Source organism: Xenopus tropicalis, chromosome 1 (assembly GCF_000004195.4).
Source record: "Xenopus tropicalis strain Nigerian chromosome 1, UCB_Xtro_10.0, whole genome shotgun sequence".
Classification (NCBI taxonomy): Eukaryota; Metazoa; Chordata; class Amphibia; order Anura; family Pipidae; genus Xenopus; species Xenopus tropicalis.
The window spans coordinates 155304367-155325495 of record NC_030677.2 but is presented as its reverse complement, the minus strand read 5'-3'; the positions used below and the strand labels follow the sequence as shown (position 1 = coordinate 155325495).

Sequence of the window (21129 nt, the reverse complement as noted above, 5' to 3'; positions counted from 1 at the left end):
CTGTGCTAATCCACAGGCTGACAATCTGCCCCATGTGCTCTTGCCCTTAGCACAAAACAGCAGCATAGAAACAAGTTTAGGAATCCTTCAGCAGAGTGGTTAGGGTGTTGTTATTCTGTCACCTGCCTATTGTTCTGCTGATAGACTGCTGAGTGGGAAGGGGGGGGGGGGTGACATCAGTCCAACTTGCAACACAGCTGTAAAGAGTGACTGACATTTATTAGAGTAGCCAGTGCTGTCCCACTGCACCCCCTAGTTGATGAACATAATTACACACGGAAAATAATTCACCCATGAGAATTCTACTGGCTGAAATTTTAATTTAATTAAAAATGTAAGAGAACTGACCAATGAGAATGCTGATTCCCTGCACCATGTCAGGCATCTTGCTGTTATCTTACAGATTTTTTCTATTCATTATATGACACTGTAATAAAACATTGGGATTAAGAACAGACTGGTTCAGTGCTGGGAACAGTAACATCAAAAAATGAAAATATATTAAAGAAATTAAACTTTAATGCACTGGTAAAAGCTGTGTGTTTGCTTTAGAAACACTAGAGTTGATATAACAACCCTGGTGTGTAGCCAAGGGGGCAGCCATTCAAAAGGATAAAATACACAGGTTACATAGCAGCTAACAGCTAAACCCTCTTGAATACAATGGTGTCTTATCTGCTATGTATGTATGTATGTATAGCTTTATTTATAAAGCGCTACTTATGTATGCAGCGCTGCTATGTAACCTGTGCCCTTTCTCCTTTTTTTCCAGCTTGAATGGCTGCCCCCATGGTTACACACCAGCTTATTTATATAAACTATAGCAGTGTAACTGAAACAAACACACCAGTTTTACCAGTGCAGGGCAACATTTAACAGTTACATAGGGTTGAAAAAAGACCAGCGTCCATCAAGTTCAACCCTTCCAATTAAACTCAGCACACACAATCCTACTACTTAATCCTTATACTTACCAATCTATACACTCACATACATAAACTATAAATACAACCACTAGTACTAACTGTAGATATTAGTATCACAATAGCCTTGGATACTATGCTTGTTCAAGAACTCATCCAGGCCCCTCTTAAAGGCATTAACAGAATCTGCCATTACCACATCACTAGGAAGGGCATTCCCCAACCTCACTGCCCTCACCGTGAAAAACCACCTACGCTGCTTCAAATGGAAGCTCCATTCCTCTAATCCAGGGCTCCCCAACCTTTCTTACTTGTGAGCCACAGTCAAATGTAAAAAGACTTGCAGAGCAACACAAGCATCATTAAAGTTCATGGAGGTGCCAAATGAGGGCTAAGATTGGCTATTAGGGGCCTCTATGCACACTATCAGCTTACAGGGGCTTTATTTGGTAGTAAATCTTTTACTTTGGTTTTTATTCAACCAAAACTTGCCTCCAAGTCAGGAATTCAAAAATAACTACCTGGTTTGGGGGCACTGAGAGCAACATCCAAGGGGTTGGGGAGCAACATGTTGCTCACGAGCCACTGGTTGGGGATCACTGCTCTAATCTAAAGGGGTGGCCTCTGGTGCGTTGATTGTTTTTATGGGAAAAAAGAACATCCCCCATCTGCCTATAATCCCCTCTAATGTACCTGTACAGAGTAATCATGTCCCCTCGCAAGCGCCTCTTTTCCAGAAAAAACAACCCCAACCTCGACAGTCTAACCTCATAGCTTAAATCTTCCATCCCCTTTACCAGTTTAGTTGCATGTTTCTGCACTCTCTCCAGCTCATTAATATCCTTCTTAAGGACTTAATAATATTTTAATTACTGTTCCTTTAACGCTTACAACTCCAATTGCAGGAACAAAGAACATGGATCCAGATTTACACACATCAGCTGTGTATTTCAACGCATTTCAACGCTAAATACAAAAATAAGTTATGAAATTTATTTCAATAGTTTTTGGGCTGCCAGGGTCATTGACCCCCATTTGAAAGCTGCAAGGAGTTAGAAGAAGTCTCCCAAAGTTTCCTCTCAAGGCGACTTTGGCAAATCGCGGCGCTGCATATGCCATCCCACCGGAGATTTACATTCTAGCTGGTGGGATGTCATTGCGGGGAGATTAGTCGCCCGCAACAACAAAGATTTGTTGCGCAGCAACTAATCTCCCCGTGTGTCACTGCCCTTAGTGTAACATTGGATCCAAATGTAATTAAAACAAAGAACAAAGTAACACAATTACCTGTTTTATTTTGGTTTTGATTTGACATGAATTGCCCAAATGACATTCCAGTTCAGTTCATTTTTATACCACTGTGCATATTGTGTTTATATGAAGTCTTACATCAAGGGATAATTATCCATTTTAACATTGTTCACACCTACTAACAGTAAGCAATATAAACAAGTAAAAAAAAAAATCATTAGGCATTCATAATGATCCTGGAGATTTGACTACTCCCTTCAGTGTATTTTAGTGATTACACATTAATGTAGCTATAATTTCTGCAATGTGCCAAAAAAAAAACCAATGTAAAAGCATAATAAATAGCAGCCCATTTGTGGTATAATCTGAAATAATATTGCTACATATTGAAATTATATAGGGTGTGAAGTGATGCAGTTGATATTATCTGCTCTGGCAGGCTTAATATACTTAATTTAGGTCTAATAAACAATGTAAATATAAATAGGAAAAACATCTAGTACATATGCATTTAGTCCAATACTTGTGCTCATCCATACAAATACCTTGTACCTATTCCCATTTGCTCCAATTTTAGCTCAAGGTGTAAAGGTGGCCATACATGGGACTATTGTAGGGATGCGGTCCCCGAACCGACTGCGTCCAATGCTCCTGTTGTAATTCCATTGTTTGGCCCCAGGGCCAAAAATCGAATTAGCCTACATTTTCGGCCACCCGTAGGTGGGGATATCGGGAGAAGATCCGCTCGCTTGGCGACCTCGAACTGACTATGCCCATTGCTTCAGTTGTAATTTGATCGTTTGGCCCCAGGGCCAAATGATCAAATTAGCCTACATTTTCCCGATATCGCCCACCCGTAGGTCACCAAGCGAGCGGATCTTCACGTGTATGGCCACCTTAATGGGCAGCTGTGTACTTTATACATGCCTTGATCTGCGGTACAATACAGTCTCCCTTTACATTTTGTGTTTATAAGCGCTTGATGCTGTGCCAATTAAAAGGGCAGTATATACCCTCTTTTAACATGAACTTATTGAATAGAGCTTGTGCTAAACCTCATTTTTGGCTATTGTTTTAAAGGAACAGTAACTCCAAAAAATTAAAGTTTTTAAAGTACTTAAAATATAGTGTGCTGTTGCCCAGCAGTGATAGTTTGCTTCAGAAACATCACTATAGCCTATATCAGTGCTGTCCAACTTCTACGGTGCCGAGGGCCGGAATTTCTCTAGCATACATGGTGGAGGGCCGCTAATGGAAGCCAGTTTTGACCACTCCCCTTTTTGAAACCACACCCACTTCAAACCACACCTATTTTATCACAATGGTGGTAGCACAGCAAAATCCCAAATGCTTGGTCCTTACTGTGGGGATATCAACCATCATTCATATGTGAAAGAAGTATGTCATATTAAGATATACCCTTAAAGTCCATATGACTCCTCCTCCCCTGTGGATAGCAGAGCAACCCCCAGTACATAATTACACACCTTAGGGACCATTTAATGGCTATTTCCAACTGCTAACAAACTCCCACAACAAACCCCTGCCAGGTTCACCTCCCACAAGCAGCATAGGGCAAGCAGAGTATGGCACACACAGGCAGCACTCTGCCTGTCCTATGCTGTCTGTGTGTGCCATACTCTGCCTGTCCTACCCTGCCTGTGTGTGCCATACTCTGCCTTCCCTATGCTGCCTCTGTGTGCCATACTCTGCCTTCCCTATGCTGTCTGTGTGTGCCATACTCTGCCTTCCCTACCCTGCCTGTGTGTGCCATACTCTGCCTGCCCTACCCTGCCTGTGTGTGCCATACTCTGCCTTCCCAATGCTGTCTGTGTGTGCCATACTCTGCCTGCCCTACCCTGCCTGTGTGTGCCATACTCTGCCTTCCCTACCCTGCCTGTGTGTGCCATACTCTGCCTGCCCTACCCTGCCTGTGTGTGCCATACTCTGCCTTCCCTATGCTGTCTGTGTGCGCCATACTCTGCCTGCCCTACCCTGCCTGTGTGTGCCATACTCTGCCTGCCCCACCCTGACTGTGTGTGCCATACACTGCCTGCCCTACCCTTCCTGTGTGTGCCATACCCTCCCTGACCTATGCTGCCTGTGTGTGCCATACTCTACCTGCCCTATGCTGGCTGTATGTGTGAGGTGTGAAGAAGTGAACAATGGGGGTGATTACAGCCTGAGCCTGAGGTGTGAACACTGCAGGGGGTGAACAATGCAGGTATTAAAATGTGTAAAAAACACAGATTACATTTTTAAACAATACAGAGGGATTACAGCCTGAATCTAAGGTGAGAACCATGCAGGGGGGCAGTTAATCTGCAGTATTTACTGGCCTGATAGGTTTAACAGACACCCCCAAAAACACCTGATTTGCTCTCTGTAGAATTTAGGGTTGCCACCTCTGCTAGCTTCTTTCTCTGCGAAGGAGATGGGCAGTGATATCATAAGGGTTGGAGGGTGGGTGGGCAGTGATGTCATAAGGGTTGGAGGGTGGGTGGGCAGTGATGTCATAAGGGGCCGGGAAGGGGCAAGCCATGACACGGAGATTAGCCAATCGGTGCGACAATCTCAGCAAGTCCTGCCCGGGTTTCTTAATTTGGAAAACTGGGCAGCCAGTTTTGACCCAGACACCTTCAGAAAACCAGGCTGTCCAGGTCAAAATCAAACAGGTGGCAACCCTAGTAAAACGAACCATAGCATTGCCTTTTCTGACAGACTAGGTAATATATTATTTTTCTTTATAAAATATCCCTTGCAAACTAGACTTAGAGGCAGAATTATTAAATTATGAAAATAGAGCTCACCACAGTCTGTCAGGGGGATATTTACATCTCTCTCTTTATTTGTATAGAGGTATATTTATCAAAGGGTAAATTCTCACTTTGACACATGTGCCCCTAAAAATTCTATACAAGCGAATTAAAAACTCCCTGACATTTCCCTCTTGAGAACTATGCCAAGCTCAGTTTTCACCCTTTGCTAAATATACCCATATTCCCCAAAGCCTTTATATGAATAAATATATAATTTTGGTTTCTGTAATTACACTTTTTAATAAACATTCTTTTTTTTCATCAAATGTTACAACTGACTTGTTGGATGTATTCCTGTGGCATAGCAATAATACAAGCAACCAAGTATTTTTAGCAAGTGAAAAAACAAGTGATTTTAAATAATTTGGTGTAAAATACAAGCTAATAAAATGAAACATGCACAAAAAGTTATATGTCAACTTTAACAACATTTCAAATACTATAAAAACTTGCAAAAAATTAGTCATAGAACAATAATCCTGAGATTTTAAAGCATACAAGAGGAAACTGAGGTTGATTATGTAAGAAAAGAGCAATGTATGGTATCAACTTATGTGTAGGTACTGAGCTGCAAAACCTGTGCATTTGGCATAGCACACGGCAGCAGATGGTATTGGAAAAAACAAAAGAGCAACCAGCACTACATTTTGTTAAATTCTTCAGCTATTACTACAGCATTTTGTGCAGAAACATCGAATATGCTTTATATTATTTCTCTAGAAGCACCAATACTTTGTATACACCTATTAGTATAGGATATCTTCTATGAATGTTACATGAGGCTACTTTAGTTACAGGGGACATATACTTACCCATATCACAATGTAGAATTGTAGAGTGTTCTACTGAGCACTTTTGCAATTTACATTAATTAAATTGTTAAAGTGCTCAGTTTGATTGTTCAGTAGAAGTGACAGAACAGAGCAGAAAGCCATCAGGAGAGGCTTCCTGCATCAGCAATTTCTTCTCCTGCCAATGTCTCCTGTAGCACATTCATGATATAAACAGTGTAACAACTTCTTTTAAAAATGATTAATCCTTATTGCAAAAGTGCTCAGAAAAGCAATATTAAATTAAGATTTATGCCTCTTTTTACTTCATTTTACCAACTTTAGTAGAACTGAAATGTTCAAAATCCAGTCAGCTACCAGGTACCATGTATTTAGTTAAAGCTATTCCTTGTTGAATTGAATTGAACATGTAGTGAAGAATCCTTTTGCCACAATTACACCCAGAGGTAAAATAAAAACATTCTATTAAAAAAAAACCACTATTAAAATGGATGGTGGCAGAGGGTCCTTCAGCACATTTTCTCATTGGTGGGGTACCTCGATTCCGGAGCTTATTTATCAAAGTGTGATGTATAAAACTCTAATCAAAAGGCATTTCTAATCAGAAGGCATTTTTATAGTAGTATTTTTTGGAGATTTTACCAATAATCTTTAGTAAGCTTATACACTGAGATAATTACATCTCTCCAGGAATGTAAGTAGAATTACCAGAACTTGATTTTTTTTTTTTTTTTATAAACAAGTCATAAGGAACTTCAATATTGCAGTGTTTATGGTGGGGGTGGGGGAGGAATGGATCCTGCAAGAAACACTAGTTTCCTGGGACTTAAGTTTTCCTTGGAACCTTTAAAGATTCCTGTTGTTTGTTTTTTTACTTTTTGAATGTACTAGAAAACAACCCAAGAACCCTATCTAAAGGGTATAAAAACACCTGTAGCCTAAGCTGAAATCTTTTACATACAAACACAAACTAATATTAAGAAGTTTGGAACAATTTTGCCTTCCTTTGATAAACTTGAGTAGTCAATATAAAACGAATATACAGTAAATTCAAATTGTAGGTGTGAAGGAGTGAAATATAAAACAGAACGTGTGCTTGAATAACTTGCATTTGAGCTTTTCTTCTTGTTGGTCTGATATAAAAGTGGTATTGGTTCTCGGATGTGTGTGTATATGTGCTGCTGACAAATGGCTCGTTCTAGTTTTGGCTTTCAGGCTCCTCTGGTTCCCCAGAGTTCAGTGCATCTGAGTTTAAAAGGACATGTGCATATAGAGAAGAGCTAACGTTGCAGCTCAAACTGGTAAACACTGGTTTTCCACTGAGTGACGTCGCTGTTTAACATTGTGCGTTCTGTGAATGTCACCTGTCCCTCGCCATCAATAAGAACAATGGTGTTGGTCCTAAAACAAAAGATAAAAAACATTTTGGCAGGATGTAATATTAACCGAAAAATGGTTAAGGGTGTGATTCCTGTTAACATTTCTCTAAAGGCTACAACAAAGGTGGTCATAAGATAAACCAAACCTTAAGCTAAAACGGTCTTTTCATTCATGAATAAAACTTTAAAGGGAGCCAAAGAATAAGAAACACACCAAATGTATGGTAATATACAAATGGCCAGTGGGTCATGTCCTAAACTATTGCAAATGGCCAGTGGGTCATGCCCTGAATTCTTTGAAATGGCCAGTGGGTCATGTCCTGAATTCTTTCAAATGGCCAGTGGGTCATGTCCTGAATTCTTTCAAATGGCCAGTGGGTCATGTCCTGAATTCTTTCAAATGGCCAGTGGGTCATGTCCTGAATTTTTTATAAGTAAACCAAGAATTTTAAAATCCTGCTTGATGCTATTGCAGGTTCTTGCTCTCTGTTTCTATCTATTAAGGGTCACAAACGTACTAAACAGCAAGTAAACAAAGAGACCTAAACTCAAGTAATCAATATGTGACTCCCCAGTCATCAGATATTGTGGTGGGTGTTTATTAGAGACTGATCTTAAGGTGTTAGTGAGTGGATGTTTATATTGCAAGGAGAGAACTATACCTCAGACCTCTAACATACTGAGTTTCAGGGTGTTTGTAACCCGCACAGTAAAGTTTGACATATGAGATGCACTACACTACAGCATATATACCAGGTGTTTGGTGGAAATACCTGTAACTTAATGAGTAAATTCTAGATGGAGAGAAAGAATAAAAAATTGCATTATACAGGCATGGGATCCATTATCTGGAAACCAGTTATCCAGAAAGTTACGAATTACAGAATGTCCATCTCCCAAAACAGTACCTTGTACTTGATCCTAACTAAGGTATAATCAATCCTTATTGGAGGCAAAACAATCCTACTGGGTTTATCCATTTTTTAAATGATTTTTTAGCAGACGTAAGGTATAAAGATCTTTCTGCATTCTGGATAATAGGTTCCATACCTGTATCTAAAATAGTTTATAGGGGAGTAAAAAAGGCACCTTGGCTTTGCTGGCTGGCATGGTGAATATGTTTTGCTTGATGTGTAACACAAATTGCCAATACATTAATTCAGACCAATAGAAAACTGGCTAAAAGCATAATGTATGGTTAATAATAAATACAATAGCATATGCAAAAAATAACACAGAAGATAAGGCAAACTGTCACCAACCTGCCCGAGTGCTCCACAGAATTCTAATAATAATAATACACTCTTTTTTAATATTTGGTGTGTCAGATAACTTGACCATATAAAAAAGTTAAACAAAGTTGAACACTTAGGGGCAGATTTGGTAAAACTCAAATTTTTCAAAAAATTATTTTTTTTTTAAAGTCACGACTTAAGTCACTACCACGAATGTCAGACATTTATCAAGAGATAAGAGCGAAAATATCATAGGTGGGAAAAAGTTGTGACTTTTTCAACTTGTGTCTCGATAACCTCAACTTTTTCGGATTATTGCCCTAAAATACAGAGTAAAAAAAAGATCTTCGAGTTGGAAAAGGGACATCTGCCATTGACTTCTACATGATTTTGACAGGTTTTAGCTGGAGAGTGTTCGAGTTTCAACTTGTTTGGGTTTTGTTGCATAATAAAACCCTAAAAAAATTTTCAGCAACTTTTTCAGTTTTTGCCATCAAAAGCCCAACTCAAAAAAATTGCTTTCAAAGCATCTGTGGTGGCCATGAGTTTTTTTTTTCTGGAAGATAAATGTAGGTTTTGCCTCTAAGCCAACAAAAATGACTATGCATACTTAGAGACCCCTCTCTTCTACTATAACCTTTCAGGCAGTCTCCAACTTACCTAGTTCCATACCCACTGCAACGCACACACACTGCACTGTAGCCACTAAGGATGGGACGAACAAAGTCCTTTCCCTGTTCTTCTATAGCTGGGTCTGGTAACTGCCTGTAAAACATATCTAGCCGTTAGAAAATATACATACAATTATCACAAAGTATCAAATATTAGATATGAGCTAAGTATGACTGTTATAAAAACCCATAAATACTATATAGCATTAATCTATCCTTGCTTTGTTTATATCAAACCCTGTGAGGTCAGCGATGCAAGCAATGTGCTGACTGGTTGCTTACAATGTGAAGGACAAAGTAATACAATGGCAGTGTCATGTAGTGGAATTATATTACATTTGCTAATATCTTATGTTACATCCCTTTTTTCTCAGGGTACCCAAATTAATTGGGAGAATAAGCTTTTTGACCAAAATATTGGTTAAGAACTACCTACTTCTTAATCAATATTTCGGTCAAAAAGCTTATTCTCCCAATTAATCTGGGTATACTTTGTATAACTGTTTTCTGAATCATAGGCTAAGAATATCTGTTGTAGGGTCTGTCTTTTGTCTGTCTATAAATGTTGACATTGCAATACATTACTGAAAGAATGCCACAAGGGGGAGCACACAGCACATAGAAGAAAGATCATTTTTGTTACATTCTGCACTACAATAAATTACTCATCAAGGGCAAGTAATAAGATCTAAAATTGTTTGTTAGCAGATATTATGCTGTCTGGCTTGAAAGCCTTTGGCATAATATCCTCTGCTTTCTATAGATTCAAATCACTGCAGTGGCTATCCATGTAACAAACAGTTAGCCATTTTTAGACTTACATATATGTATAATTAGCCACAGCAATACTGAGTGTATGGAAATGTGGAAGTGGCTGATTTTATATGCCCAAAGAAAGATATATCAAATGGACTGATGTATGCAGCAGTGAGGACACAGAGCCAGGAGTGCCAATGCAGGATCAATACTGGCTGAAAAAGTCCTTATGATCATACATATGCTTATGACCATAAGGACTGGAATAGTATATAAAGAGTGTAGGAATGCAAACTGGACTCAGCTGGGGATACTTCCCTGTAGTCTCATATAACGGACAAATATATTTAATTATCCTTCACTTTGTGTCAACATGGGCACAGATTTGCCCCTGAATTTGCATGGATTTGATTAGAAAGGTTGCCCACATGCATAATGATTATGAACTTTTAACATTTAAGACTATCTTCTTTTATTGGGTATTAGAATGTTTAGGCTGAGATCAGGGGAAATCTGAGCACTAACTTATAAGGGAAGGTTTGTGAGCAAAAATATCTAATAGACAGGTTTGTTGCTGGCTACAAACATTTTGGGTGTTCTGATTTCCGATTGACCAGTACAATCATTTTCGGTGTGTCCAAGTACCCTTAAATCTAAACTGCTTGTGTGATTTCTAAAAAAAACCAGAAAACCACATGACTAATGACACTTTTAAGCAAGTGTTGCAAATATCTAGTTGCGCACTAACCTACTTTTGTACCCTTTCTTAGACATATTCTTAGGATGTGCACAAACCGGCAGGTATAAGAAATGAGAGGGGTGACCTTCCCCTTCCCATGTGATGTTACAAATTGAGTGCAATGAAGTCCAACTAAGTCCATGAAAGTATCCATTTAAGCAACAGTTCATAATAAAATTAATGTGTGAAACAAACAATTGACAATCATAATTAGATCAAACATACATGAGGTATATTATAGACTTGCTCACCATAAAGTTTGCACATCAGGTTTGAGAAATGGCCTGAAGGAGCCCTTATTCTTTAGGTGTATGGGCTAAATAAACACCCTATTCACAAGCTGACATTTTCAGTGTACTACTGGAATTGTGAAACTGTACAGACCCCTATACAAGGTAGGGTCTTCCCTTCCCTATATATTAGGGTAGCTCAACCTACTGTGGGTAACACCTGGTGTACACATAGTAGGTAGAGCTCCCCTGATATAGCACTTTACTATTAAGCATGTGTGTGCAGTCAATTGCCAGTTCAGATTTACTCTCCCCATATTTCTAGCCAGTGATCTGGTCAGTCAGCCTGACAGACAACACATCTTTCATTCCTCACTAATTTCTTAATTTTAAAGGAGAAGGAAAGGTAAACACTAAATAAGCTTTATCGGAAAAGCCTATGTAAATACAGCCATAAGCATTCACAGAAACAATGCACTCTCTGTCTAAAGAAACAGGATTTGTTGTCTCTTTGCGCAGCTCTCCTCTCTCCCCTCTCCTGTTCCCCCCTCCCTGAAAGAATGGTAAGAACTCCCCCCCCCCCTTAGGAATTTGTGATCTGAGCCAATCAGCAGGAAGCTTCCTCATAGTCTTACAAACTGAGCAAGTCTTGGTCTTGGTGCAGGAGCGAGGCATTATGGGAACTTTATTTACACAACTCAGCGTTTTTTTCCTATGAGGCTTCTGATCATCTGAACGGGAGAAATATGGGGAGACTTAAGGGCACTATTGAGAGAACTGAAGGTATGCCTGCAGCTTGGGATTAACTCTTTATTAGCCTTTCCTTCTCTTTTAAGTCACTCCTGAAATGATATCTCCCTTTATCTGCAGCAAAATGCATTACCATCTACTTTCAAATTATGCCTTAATCATTGCTACCTTTTAAACCATTAAAGCTACAGTCCTACAACTGCACTTGTAAATATAATCAACCGTTTTGCCTTCCCTGATATTTGTTTAACCATATACGTAGATGGTATTTAGAATGTTAGCCTGCACTCACAGTTTTGCATTGTATGTTGACATCTTTCATGGTACTGTATAAAGTTACTCTGTGATGCTTAATAAATATATACTTAGAAGATTTTACCCATGGTGGACTAAGGACTAAACAGTAATCCAACTAACATTACCAGTAATTTTAATGGATGGGTGAATTTAATTTGACAGACCTACCAAGCAGAAGAATATATCCCTGCTTAAAATCAAATAAGACTTTTTAGTGGGGAAAGATTCATGCTCTTGGCTAATGCTTTATGTAGAAATTGCAATATTATACCAAGGTCTAGATACTCCTTGTCATTTGAAAATACTTTAATGTAGCACTAAAAAAGATATTCCAATTCCCACTGAGGAAAATGTTCTGACCTCAAGCACAGTGAAAATAACACTGTTATCTAGGTATTCAGATTATGAAATTTCTCAGTTTGGAAATGTCCAGCTGAAAATGTCCAGATCTGAATGATGAATTGTATTGTTTTTAAAGGAATACTGTAAAGGGAAAACATGTTTTTTTCAAAACACAATAGAGCTTCTCCAGCAGAATCCTGCATTGAAATCTTTTTTTTTTTTTTTAAAAACTCACAGATTTTTTTAATTTAATTTTGAAATTTCACATGGGGCTAGCCATATTCTTCATTTCCCAGGGTGCCACGGGTATGTGACCTGGCTCTGATAAACCTCAGTCACACTTTACTACTGTGTGGCAAGTTGGAGTGATATCACCCCCCCTTCCCTTTCCACCCTAGCCGCCGATCAGCAGGACAATGGGAAGGTAGCAAGATAGCAGCTCCCTGACAGCTGTATTGCTAAAACTGGTAGATATCAGAATACCACTCAAAAGTAAAAAATCCAAGACCACCTAATGACTCCTCCAGTTACATGGGAGTAGGAGAAACAATAGGTTACCTGAAAGCAGTTCTAATGTGTAACTCTGGCTCTTTCTGAAAGCTTAGAATCAATGCACTGAGTTGGCTGCCTACACACCAATATTACAACTAAAAAAATACATTTGATGTTTCAAGAATAAAATTTTAAATAGTAGAGAGAATTATTTGCTATGTTAACAGTGCAATTTAGAAATAAAATGTACACCATAAAAATCATGACAGTATCCCTTTCAGCTGCTAGATATAGTAGCTCTGTTGGGCAATATTTTACATTGGCGGTTTATAGTTAGTGTTTGTTTCACAAACCTGGTCACAAAGGAACAATCTTAATATTGTTATTTACTGATTTGGGACAATGCCACAGCTGCTAGGTTTGCACCACGGCAGGTTTATTTGTTAGGAGCCTTTATTAAAGGAACAGTAACACCAAAAAATGAAAGAGCTTTAAAGTAATAAAAATATAATGCACTGTTGCCCTGCACTGGTAAAACTGGTGTGTTTGCTACATTAACACTACTATAATTTATATAATAAGCTGCTTTGTAGCCACGGGGGCAGCCATTCAAGCTGGAAAAAAGGAGAAAAGGCACAGGTTACATAGCAGATAACAGATAAGTTCTGTAGAATACAATAGTGTTTTATCTGTTATCTGCTATGTGCCTGTGCCTTTTCTCCTTTGAATGGCTGCCTCCATGGCTACATAGCAGCTTATTTATATAAATTATAGTAGACTTTCTGAAGTAAACACACAACTTTTACCAGTGCAGGGCAGCAGCACATTATATTTTTGTTACTTATATACACTTTCATTTTTTGGTGTTACTGTTCCTTTAAGATTAAAAGGTATAATATGAGAAATGTGGAAACCATCTATAGAATGTAGGTCATATCAAATGACAACTTACTATGGTAATGTTATTAAGAAAGGATTCCTTATCTACAGTCTATATTAAATACTGCTACCAGAATTCTCCTCCTCTCATCCAGGAGAGTTCAGGCCCCTCCCCTGCTAAAGGCCTTATCGTGGCTTCCTATCAAACAAAGAATATCCTACAAACTTCTTCTCTTAACTTTCAAAGCCCTCCATTCCTTTGCTCCTCACTACATCTCTTCCCTTGTGTCTCTGTACGTCCCTGGCCGACTCCCTTGTTCCTCGCAGAGCAACCGTTTGGCTGCGCCCCCCACTACTACTGCGGTTTCCCGCCTTAAACCCTTCTCCCTTGCTGCCCCTTACATCTGGAATGCCCTCCCTGATTTCCTCCGGAGAGAATCCTCCCCCAGTCTTTTTAAAACCAAACTAAAAGACTACCTTTTGGAGCACTCGCCCAGCACCTGATCTGGGAATCAGCACTTATATTGTACTGTCACCCACTGTGACCTACAGCACTTATATTTGCCTAATTGTGTCTGTAAGTTACCCTCCCATATAGATTGTAAGCTCTACGGGGCAGGGACCTCCATCCTCTTGTTGCCTTTGACTCTTAACTTATTGCAACTGTTACTGTATCTTGTATTTATTTGTATTTATTGTTATACTTTGTATTTATCTATTATCTTATTAACCCCGTTTGTATTAATGTATTCTACTGTACAGCGCTGCGTACATAAGTAGCGCTTTATAAATAAAAATATACATACATACATACATCTAGCAATGTTAAGTAGTGTACTACATTAATACATGTAATCCTGAAGAGGTATTCCTTTTTTGCGGAACTGACCCAGTTAACCTACTTGTAAAATAGGTAATCACATTTCAGTTCCTTCAGGGAATCGTTTTTTATTTAAGACTAAACACTTTAATCAGAAGTTTAGAAAGCTGCCGTTGCCTTTTTAAATTAACAGTATCAAATTTAAATTATATTTCCTTACTATAATTTACAGCTGGAGGCTTTTACTTCCACTTTATAGTAAGAAATGAGTGACTCAAGCCACATGCATATAGAAAGACTATATATATTGTGTGTTATACAGTGAGGAACATAAGTATTTGGACACCCTGCGATTTTGCAAGTTCTCCCACTTAGGGCTCTGGCACATGAGGGAGATTAGTAGCCCGTGACAAATCTCCCTTGTTTTCCCACCGGCAAAAATGTAAATCGCCGGTGGGAATCGCAACTTCTGTTATTTCCGCAAATCGCGCCACCGCGTATGCCATCCCACCGGCGATTTACATTTTTGCCGGAGGGATGTCATATCGGGGAGATTAATTGCCCGCAACAAGGGAGATTTGTCGCGGGCGACTAATCTCCCTCATGTGCCAGAGCCCTTAGAAATCATGGAGGGGTCTGAAATTCACATTGTAGGTGCATTCCCACTGTGAGCGACAGCATTTAAAAAAAATTTCAGGAAATCACATTGTATGATTTTGAAGAATGTATTTGTATTGCACTGCTGCACATAAGTATTTGAACCGCTGAGAAAATCAGTGTTAATATTTGGTACAGAAGCCTTTGTTTGCAATTACAGAGGTCAAACGTTTCCTGTAGTTCTTGACCAGGTTTGCACACACTGCAACAGGGATTTTGGCCCACTCCTCCACAATGATCTCCTCTAGATCTGTCAGGTTTCGGGGCTGTCACTGAGCAACACGGAGTTTCAGCTCCCTCCAAAGATTTTCTATTAGATTTAGGTCTGGAGACTGGCTAGGCCACTTCAGAACCTTGGTATGCCTCTTACAGAGCCACTCCTTGGTTATCTTGGCTGTTTGCTTCGGGTCATTGTCATGTTGGAAGACCCAGCCATGACCCATCTTCAATGCTCTGACTGAGGGAAGTAGGTTGTTGCTCAAAATCTCACAATACATGCCCCCATTCATCCTCTTCTTAATACAGTGCAGTCGTCCTGTCCCCTTTGTAGAAAAGCTCCACCAAAGCATGATGTCACCACCCCCATGCTTCATAGTAGGGATGGTGTTCCTGGGATGCAACTCATCCTTATTTTTCCTCCAAATACGACGAGTGAAGTTTAGACCAAAAAGTTCTACTTTGGTCTCATCTGACCACATGGCTTTCTACCATGCCTCCCCTGTATCATCCAGATGGTCATTAGCAAACTTCAGACGGGCATGGACATGTGATGACTTGAGCAGGGGAACCTTCCGTGCAATGCATGATTTGAAACCATGGCGGCATAGTGTTCTACCGACAGTGACCTTTGAAACTGTGGTCCCAGCTGTCTTCATGTCATTGACCAGCTCCTCCCTTGTAGTTCTGGGCTGATTCCTCACCTTTCTTATCATAAGTGATACCCCACGAGGTGATATCTTGCATGGAGCCCCAGTCCTAGGGAGACTGACAGTCGTCTTTAGCCTCTTTCATTTTCTAACAATTGCTCCAATAGTTGATCTATTTTATTGCCCCGTAGCCCTTTCCAGCCCTGTGGAGGTCCGCAATTTGGCCCTGTTGTCTTTTGACAGCTCTTTGGTCTTGCCCATGGTATTAGTTGGAGTCTGACTGACTGTGGGGTGGACAGGTGTCTTTAAAGAGCTCAGACAGGTGCCACTAATTTAGATTAATGAGTGGAGTAGAGGTGGACTTTTTAAAGGTAGAGTAACAGGTCTTTGAGAGCCAGAATTCTTGCTGATTGCTAGGTGTTCAAATACTTATGTGCAGCAGTGCAATACAAATAAATTCTTTAAAAATCATACAATGTGATTTCCTTATTTTTTTTTTTTAAACGCTGTCTCTCACAGTGGGAATGCACCTACAATGTGAATTTCAGATCCCTCCATGATTTCTAAGTGGGAGAACTTGCAAAATCGCAGGGTGTTCAAATTCTTATGTTCCACACTGTTAAGCAAATTATGCAACTGTTAAGCAAATTATGAACTAGATGGGGGAATATGTAAGGCCTATTGGACAATTTTATTTCAGTTTATATAGTTATCTGTACTTTACTATTTTTCTCTTTTGTTGCATGTGGCCTTTAATATTTGAATGAAGCTATGGTTGACATCCCCTGACTTTTACAGGTCTAAACAAATTATTGAGACTAAATGAAGAACTGAATCAGTTTAAATAGCTAGGTAACAGGTTTCCGTTCTGTATCATCCTGAAACAGATTTTTTAAACTTATTTACCATTATGTACAAATTTTACCTTAACAAAAACATTCTGATTTATTTCTGCCACACTCCTGCTATTACCATTCTTCAACTGCACTACTCACCCAATATCATGTAAATCTCATATAGGTTTGAAATACACATATGCAGCCTTAACCTTTCTCAGATCCCTAATGAAGAAGCTTGCCGTTATGCTTAAAAATGCATTCTATTCATCCAACATAAAATCTGAAAAGTTGCTAATGCACCAAGTTGGGCAATGAATTAATTAATATCTGTCAGAATTCTTAGTTTATAGCTGAATGATTTTAAAACTGTTATTTTTACTTCACTTTTACGTAAAGCAGATTCTGTTTTTGGCTTGGTTTAATGGAATCCTAACTGAAAGGACAGACTAGGCCACATGGGACCAATAGAGAAATATACTGCTTTAGCAGTTTGAGAGGGAAATGTAGGTCATTTTGTTCTTACTGCTCTTCATTATTCATCACTTTAATGAGTTCCTGCACTAGGTCTTCTCTGGCAATGTCCTGGCTCTTTCTGATGATGTCAGCAAACAATTTTTTTCCATGCTGAAGTTTCCTCCAAGGTGTATCCAATAGGCTGCAGCTCAGGCCATACACACCTGAAAAAACACAAGAACATTCTTAGTTGAAAGCATAAACAACTATTTTGTGTCTATGAGAGCAAAATATAGTCAAAAAACCAGTAACTAATACAGTCAACCAACATTTTGGAAACTGATACAAACCTCAGAAGAAAAGAATTTGTAGAAAGTAGAGAAAATAGTATTTATTTATAGTAGCATATTTTAACAAACCATAATTTATCAAACACTTTTTGCAGCTCACATTCATGTCTTTTAGTTTTGCAACATTTGCTTTTTCAGTAGGACACTTGAGGATGTTCCAAGACTGTATGGCTCAGCACTTTACATACACTTATTCTTTCTTACAATATGGTATTTAACTACAAAGTCCCATAAAAGCAATTTCTCAACTTACCAATTACAGAGAGAGGTAAGTGAATTTATTTTGTTTTTCTTTTGTTTATTTTTTTTTATAACGAAGCAGGTTAACAACCATTCTGTGTGAGCTGCAATATCTAGGGATGTCACTGATAAGCAAAGATCTAGAAAATATCTATTAGTTGTCAGCTGTGTTCTTTTTATTTACAGGTGGTTGTTACATTTTTTACCCAAACTGGATATCAATCAAATGACTCCCAAGTTAATTTGTTGTTATTAAACAAGATACACACATATGCCTTTGAGAAGATCTTGAATGGATTTCACTGCTCATTGTGTGGTGATGAAATACATTATAATGCATTGAAAGTAGGTAATTGGCCTGGTGAGATGCTGTCTGCAGTTTTGTGCCTCTTGGTGGGTCATAACATCTTCAAATTGTATCGTCATTATGGTCAGGCCAATTGTTTGTATCCTAAATACCTCAGACAGGTGGTAGTTACCATTAATTTATGTGTTTGGCATGCACATATAGTTTAATGTGTTTGCATATGTGGTGTGTATTATAGTAGAGTTTGATTTATTATTGCAATGTAAGATTTTGCATTTTTAAAATCAACTAAAATGCTTTGTGAGTTTTATCTGTTTCTTCTTTTTGAAACAAAAGAGGATAAGTGATTACATTAGATTGTAGTAACTGTAGCCAAGACACCATTATAGACTAATGAGTGTTCCAATTAAAGAATGCTAGAAAGTTAAAGTTCTGTACTGGAACTCCACAGTCCTGTAACAGGCAGAGTTTATTTAAAAAGGATTATTTTTAAAACAAAGGGTTGTGCTGCAGCAGCACTACCTTAAAGGAAAACTAAAGCTGAACTAAAGAAGTTGGGCAGAAATACTATCATTATGTTTTGGCCTTCTATACCATCCCAAGGATGGTGCCCCTAGTAGCTCCCCATCTTTCTTTCTGCTGATTCACTTACTGAACTTAGGGACCATCTCACCATATACTGTATACATACAGAATATAAATGTCACAATATAAGGCTGATAGTAAATAATTCATATTATTAGTACAAGGCAGCTCAGAAACTAGTGCAATTAGCATTAGAATTTAATAATTAGCCCTGTTACATTAGCATATATGACAGAGGAACATCATGTTTTACTTTATGATTTGTGATGCCCCTTACACTTAGGGGCACATTCATGAAAACGCGAGTTCGAATCTCGAATGGGATAAATTCGGATTGGATACGATAATTTCTTAAGATCGCAAATATCACGAATATGCTTACGAAAAAATCGTATTAGTCACGATAATATCGTATTGGCGATCCGAAAGTCACAAAATTTTCGTACCGAACGATTGTAAAATGGAGGAAAACCTTTTTCGACTTTGAGCCTTCTGTGCATGATTTTGGGAGCCTCCCATAGGAATCAATGGCACTCTGCAGCTCCAACCTGGCCCAAGGAAAGTCACAATAATGAAGCTTGAATGAATCCAAAACTTTCGTACTCGGTGCGACAATACGATTTTGTCGCACAAATTTTGTTGCGAAGTACCAAAAAGTCGCCAAAAATACACCGAACGAATGCTCGGAGCGTTCATGGGTAAGTAAATCTCCCCCTTAGTTTCTCAGTGGCTGCCCAGAGCACACTGAGCATGTGCAGTGTCACTAACAAAGTCCAAGATGGGGAGCTCCTGTTACAACTTTAAAAGTCTGGATCAACACTGTTATAGAGATGCTTGACCTTTGGGCTGGTGCAGTAAGTTTAGTATACAAGATATGGCATTTCTAGCCATATTCATTTTTAGGGTTCATTTCCCCTTTAAACTTAGTGTCTGTTCCTAGTGGCTTACGTAATTCCCTATAATCATATATACACAAGTGAACATATGAGCTATGATGGACACTGATCATATGAGAACAGAATTTATAATGAGCCACAAAAACACAAACAATAAAGCACCTGTAGGCGCAACTGTTCTGCAGAGTTCATTATGTATACAGAACAATCTATAAGCTTATTGACATGGTGTAGTAGAATATACGTCAATACCAGAGCACTGGATCTGTAATCTGGATCTTTCTCCCTAAAGCCATACTAAATATTGGATATGCTTTTCCTTTTGCGTGGGAAATTGTTTATGTTTGTTTCGGAACAAGCTTGTGTTTATGTTAATGCTGTCTTTCTACAGTCACAAGACACTCTTATGACTTGATTTTAATAACAACTTTTCAATAAATTGGAGCCCAAATGCAAATAATTTATACATTTCCTAAGCAACAGATTCTATTATTGAGGCTGCCAGAAGCCCATATGAAATACATTTCATGCAGGGCGAGAGACCAATTATTACATGTGCACAATGCAATACACAGGGTATATGGCATCTTTGGCTTCAAGGAACAGAAATGACTTGAAGTGGAAGTGAATGTTAGATTAAAAAACAGAGAAAAAAAATATATATACGAAAGCAACACTGGATGAGAAAGGTGCACATGATTAAATAAAAATGTAAAGTGACTGACATGTTGATCTGCAGGCAGAGTGCTTATCAAGCTCTTCTTGCATTGCAGGAATATAGGTAGGTCACAACAATTTCTCAGGGCTCCTAGGAAACCAAGCCACAGGGCTTTAAGTACAGAATTGCCATGTGCTGAGTTAAGATTTAGCTTGATGTAGGACAATTGATTAAGAGTGGCCAGGTAATATAAATGATGAAAGAGTAATCCCCTGAAGCACAGTGGGCTGTAAGCTTAGTCCATGCCATCCACCTGTATTGCTGGTTCATATAAATAGCATGAGCACAAAATGTAGCTTTTGGCTTTGGATCTGGACAGCCTATATATACTTGTTATTATCATTTTAAAGGAGACATAAAGCATAAATAACCCCCTCCCCCAATCTTGTAGGCAACACTGTGTGTCAGCTTTCACTCTGGGCTAATAACAATCATTATGTTTATAAATGGCCCTCTTATTGACACTGTCCCTGTGCATGTTTCAAATGAGGGGTGGGCATGTTCTAATGGTCCCTACCAGAAGCCCAGTAGGAGGGATAGCTAATCGCAGCAGCAGCCACACATGCAAAGACAGGTTTCAGTTTCTTATGAGGTTAGCCTAGCTGCTGATTGGTTCCTACCCTACAGTGCAGCATGCTAAGTGCCCCTGCATAGCCTGGTATGGGAGCCGGCAGGAAGTGGAACACATGGAAGAGACTTTTGGAGAAATTTTTAATAAATCAGACCAAAACACAACTTCTCTGCACATTCCTTCTATATTTAGAGGAGTATAATGCACTAGCACATTTTTATTTTTTTATTTAATATGTCTCCTTTAAAGAGATAAGTCAGCCTTTTATCATAA

The 21129-nt window shown here is 38.8% G+C and overlaps 1 protein-coding gene across 3 annotated transcripts in view; it reads right to left on the bottom strand.

Annotated features, from left to right (window-relative positions):
• Nucleotides 1–5213: 5213 nt before the first annotated feature.
• The window catches only part of tango2 (transport and golgi organization 2 homolog), a 63046-nt gene continuing 47130 nt past the window's right edge, over nt 5214–21129 (bottom strand). For 2 of the 3 annotated variants that reach the window (XM_012959343.3, XM_012959347.3), the window contains exons 8-10: nt 17260–17413; nt 9059–9163; nt 5214–7185 (exon numbers count right to left, since the gene is read on the bottom strand). In XM_012959343.3, coding sequence (XP_012814797.1) covers nt 7065–7185; nt 9059–9163; nt 17260–17413 — 380 coding nt within the window. In that variant the 3' untranslated portion in view covers nt 5214–7064. 3 annotated transcript variants of the gene reach the window in all.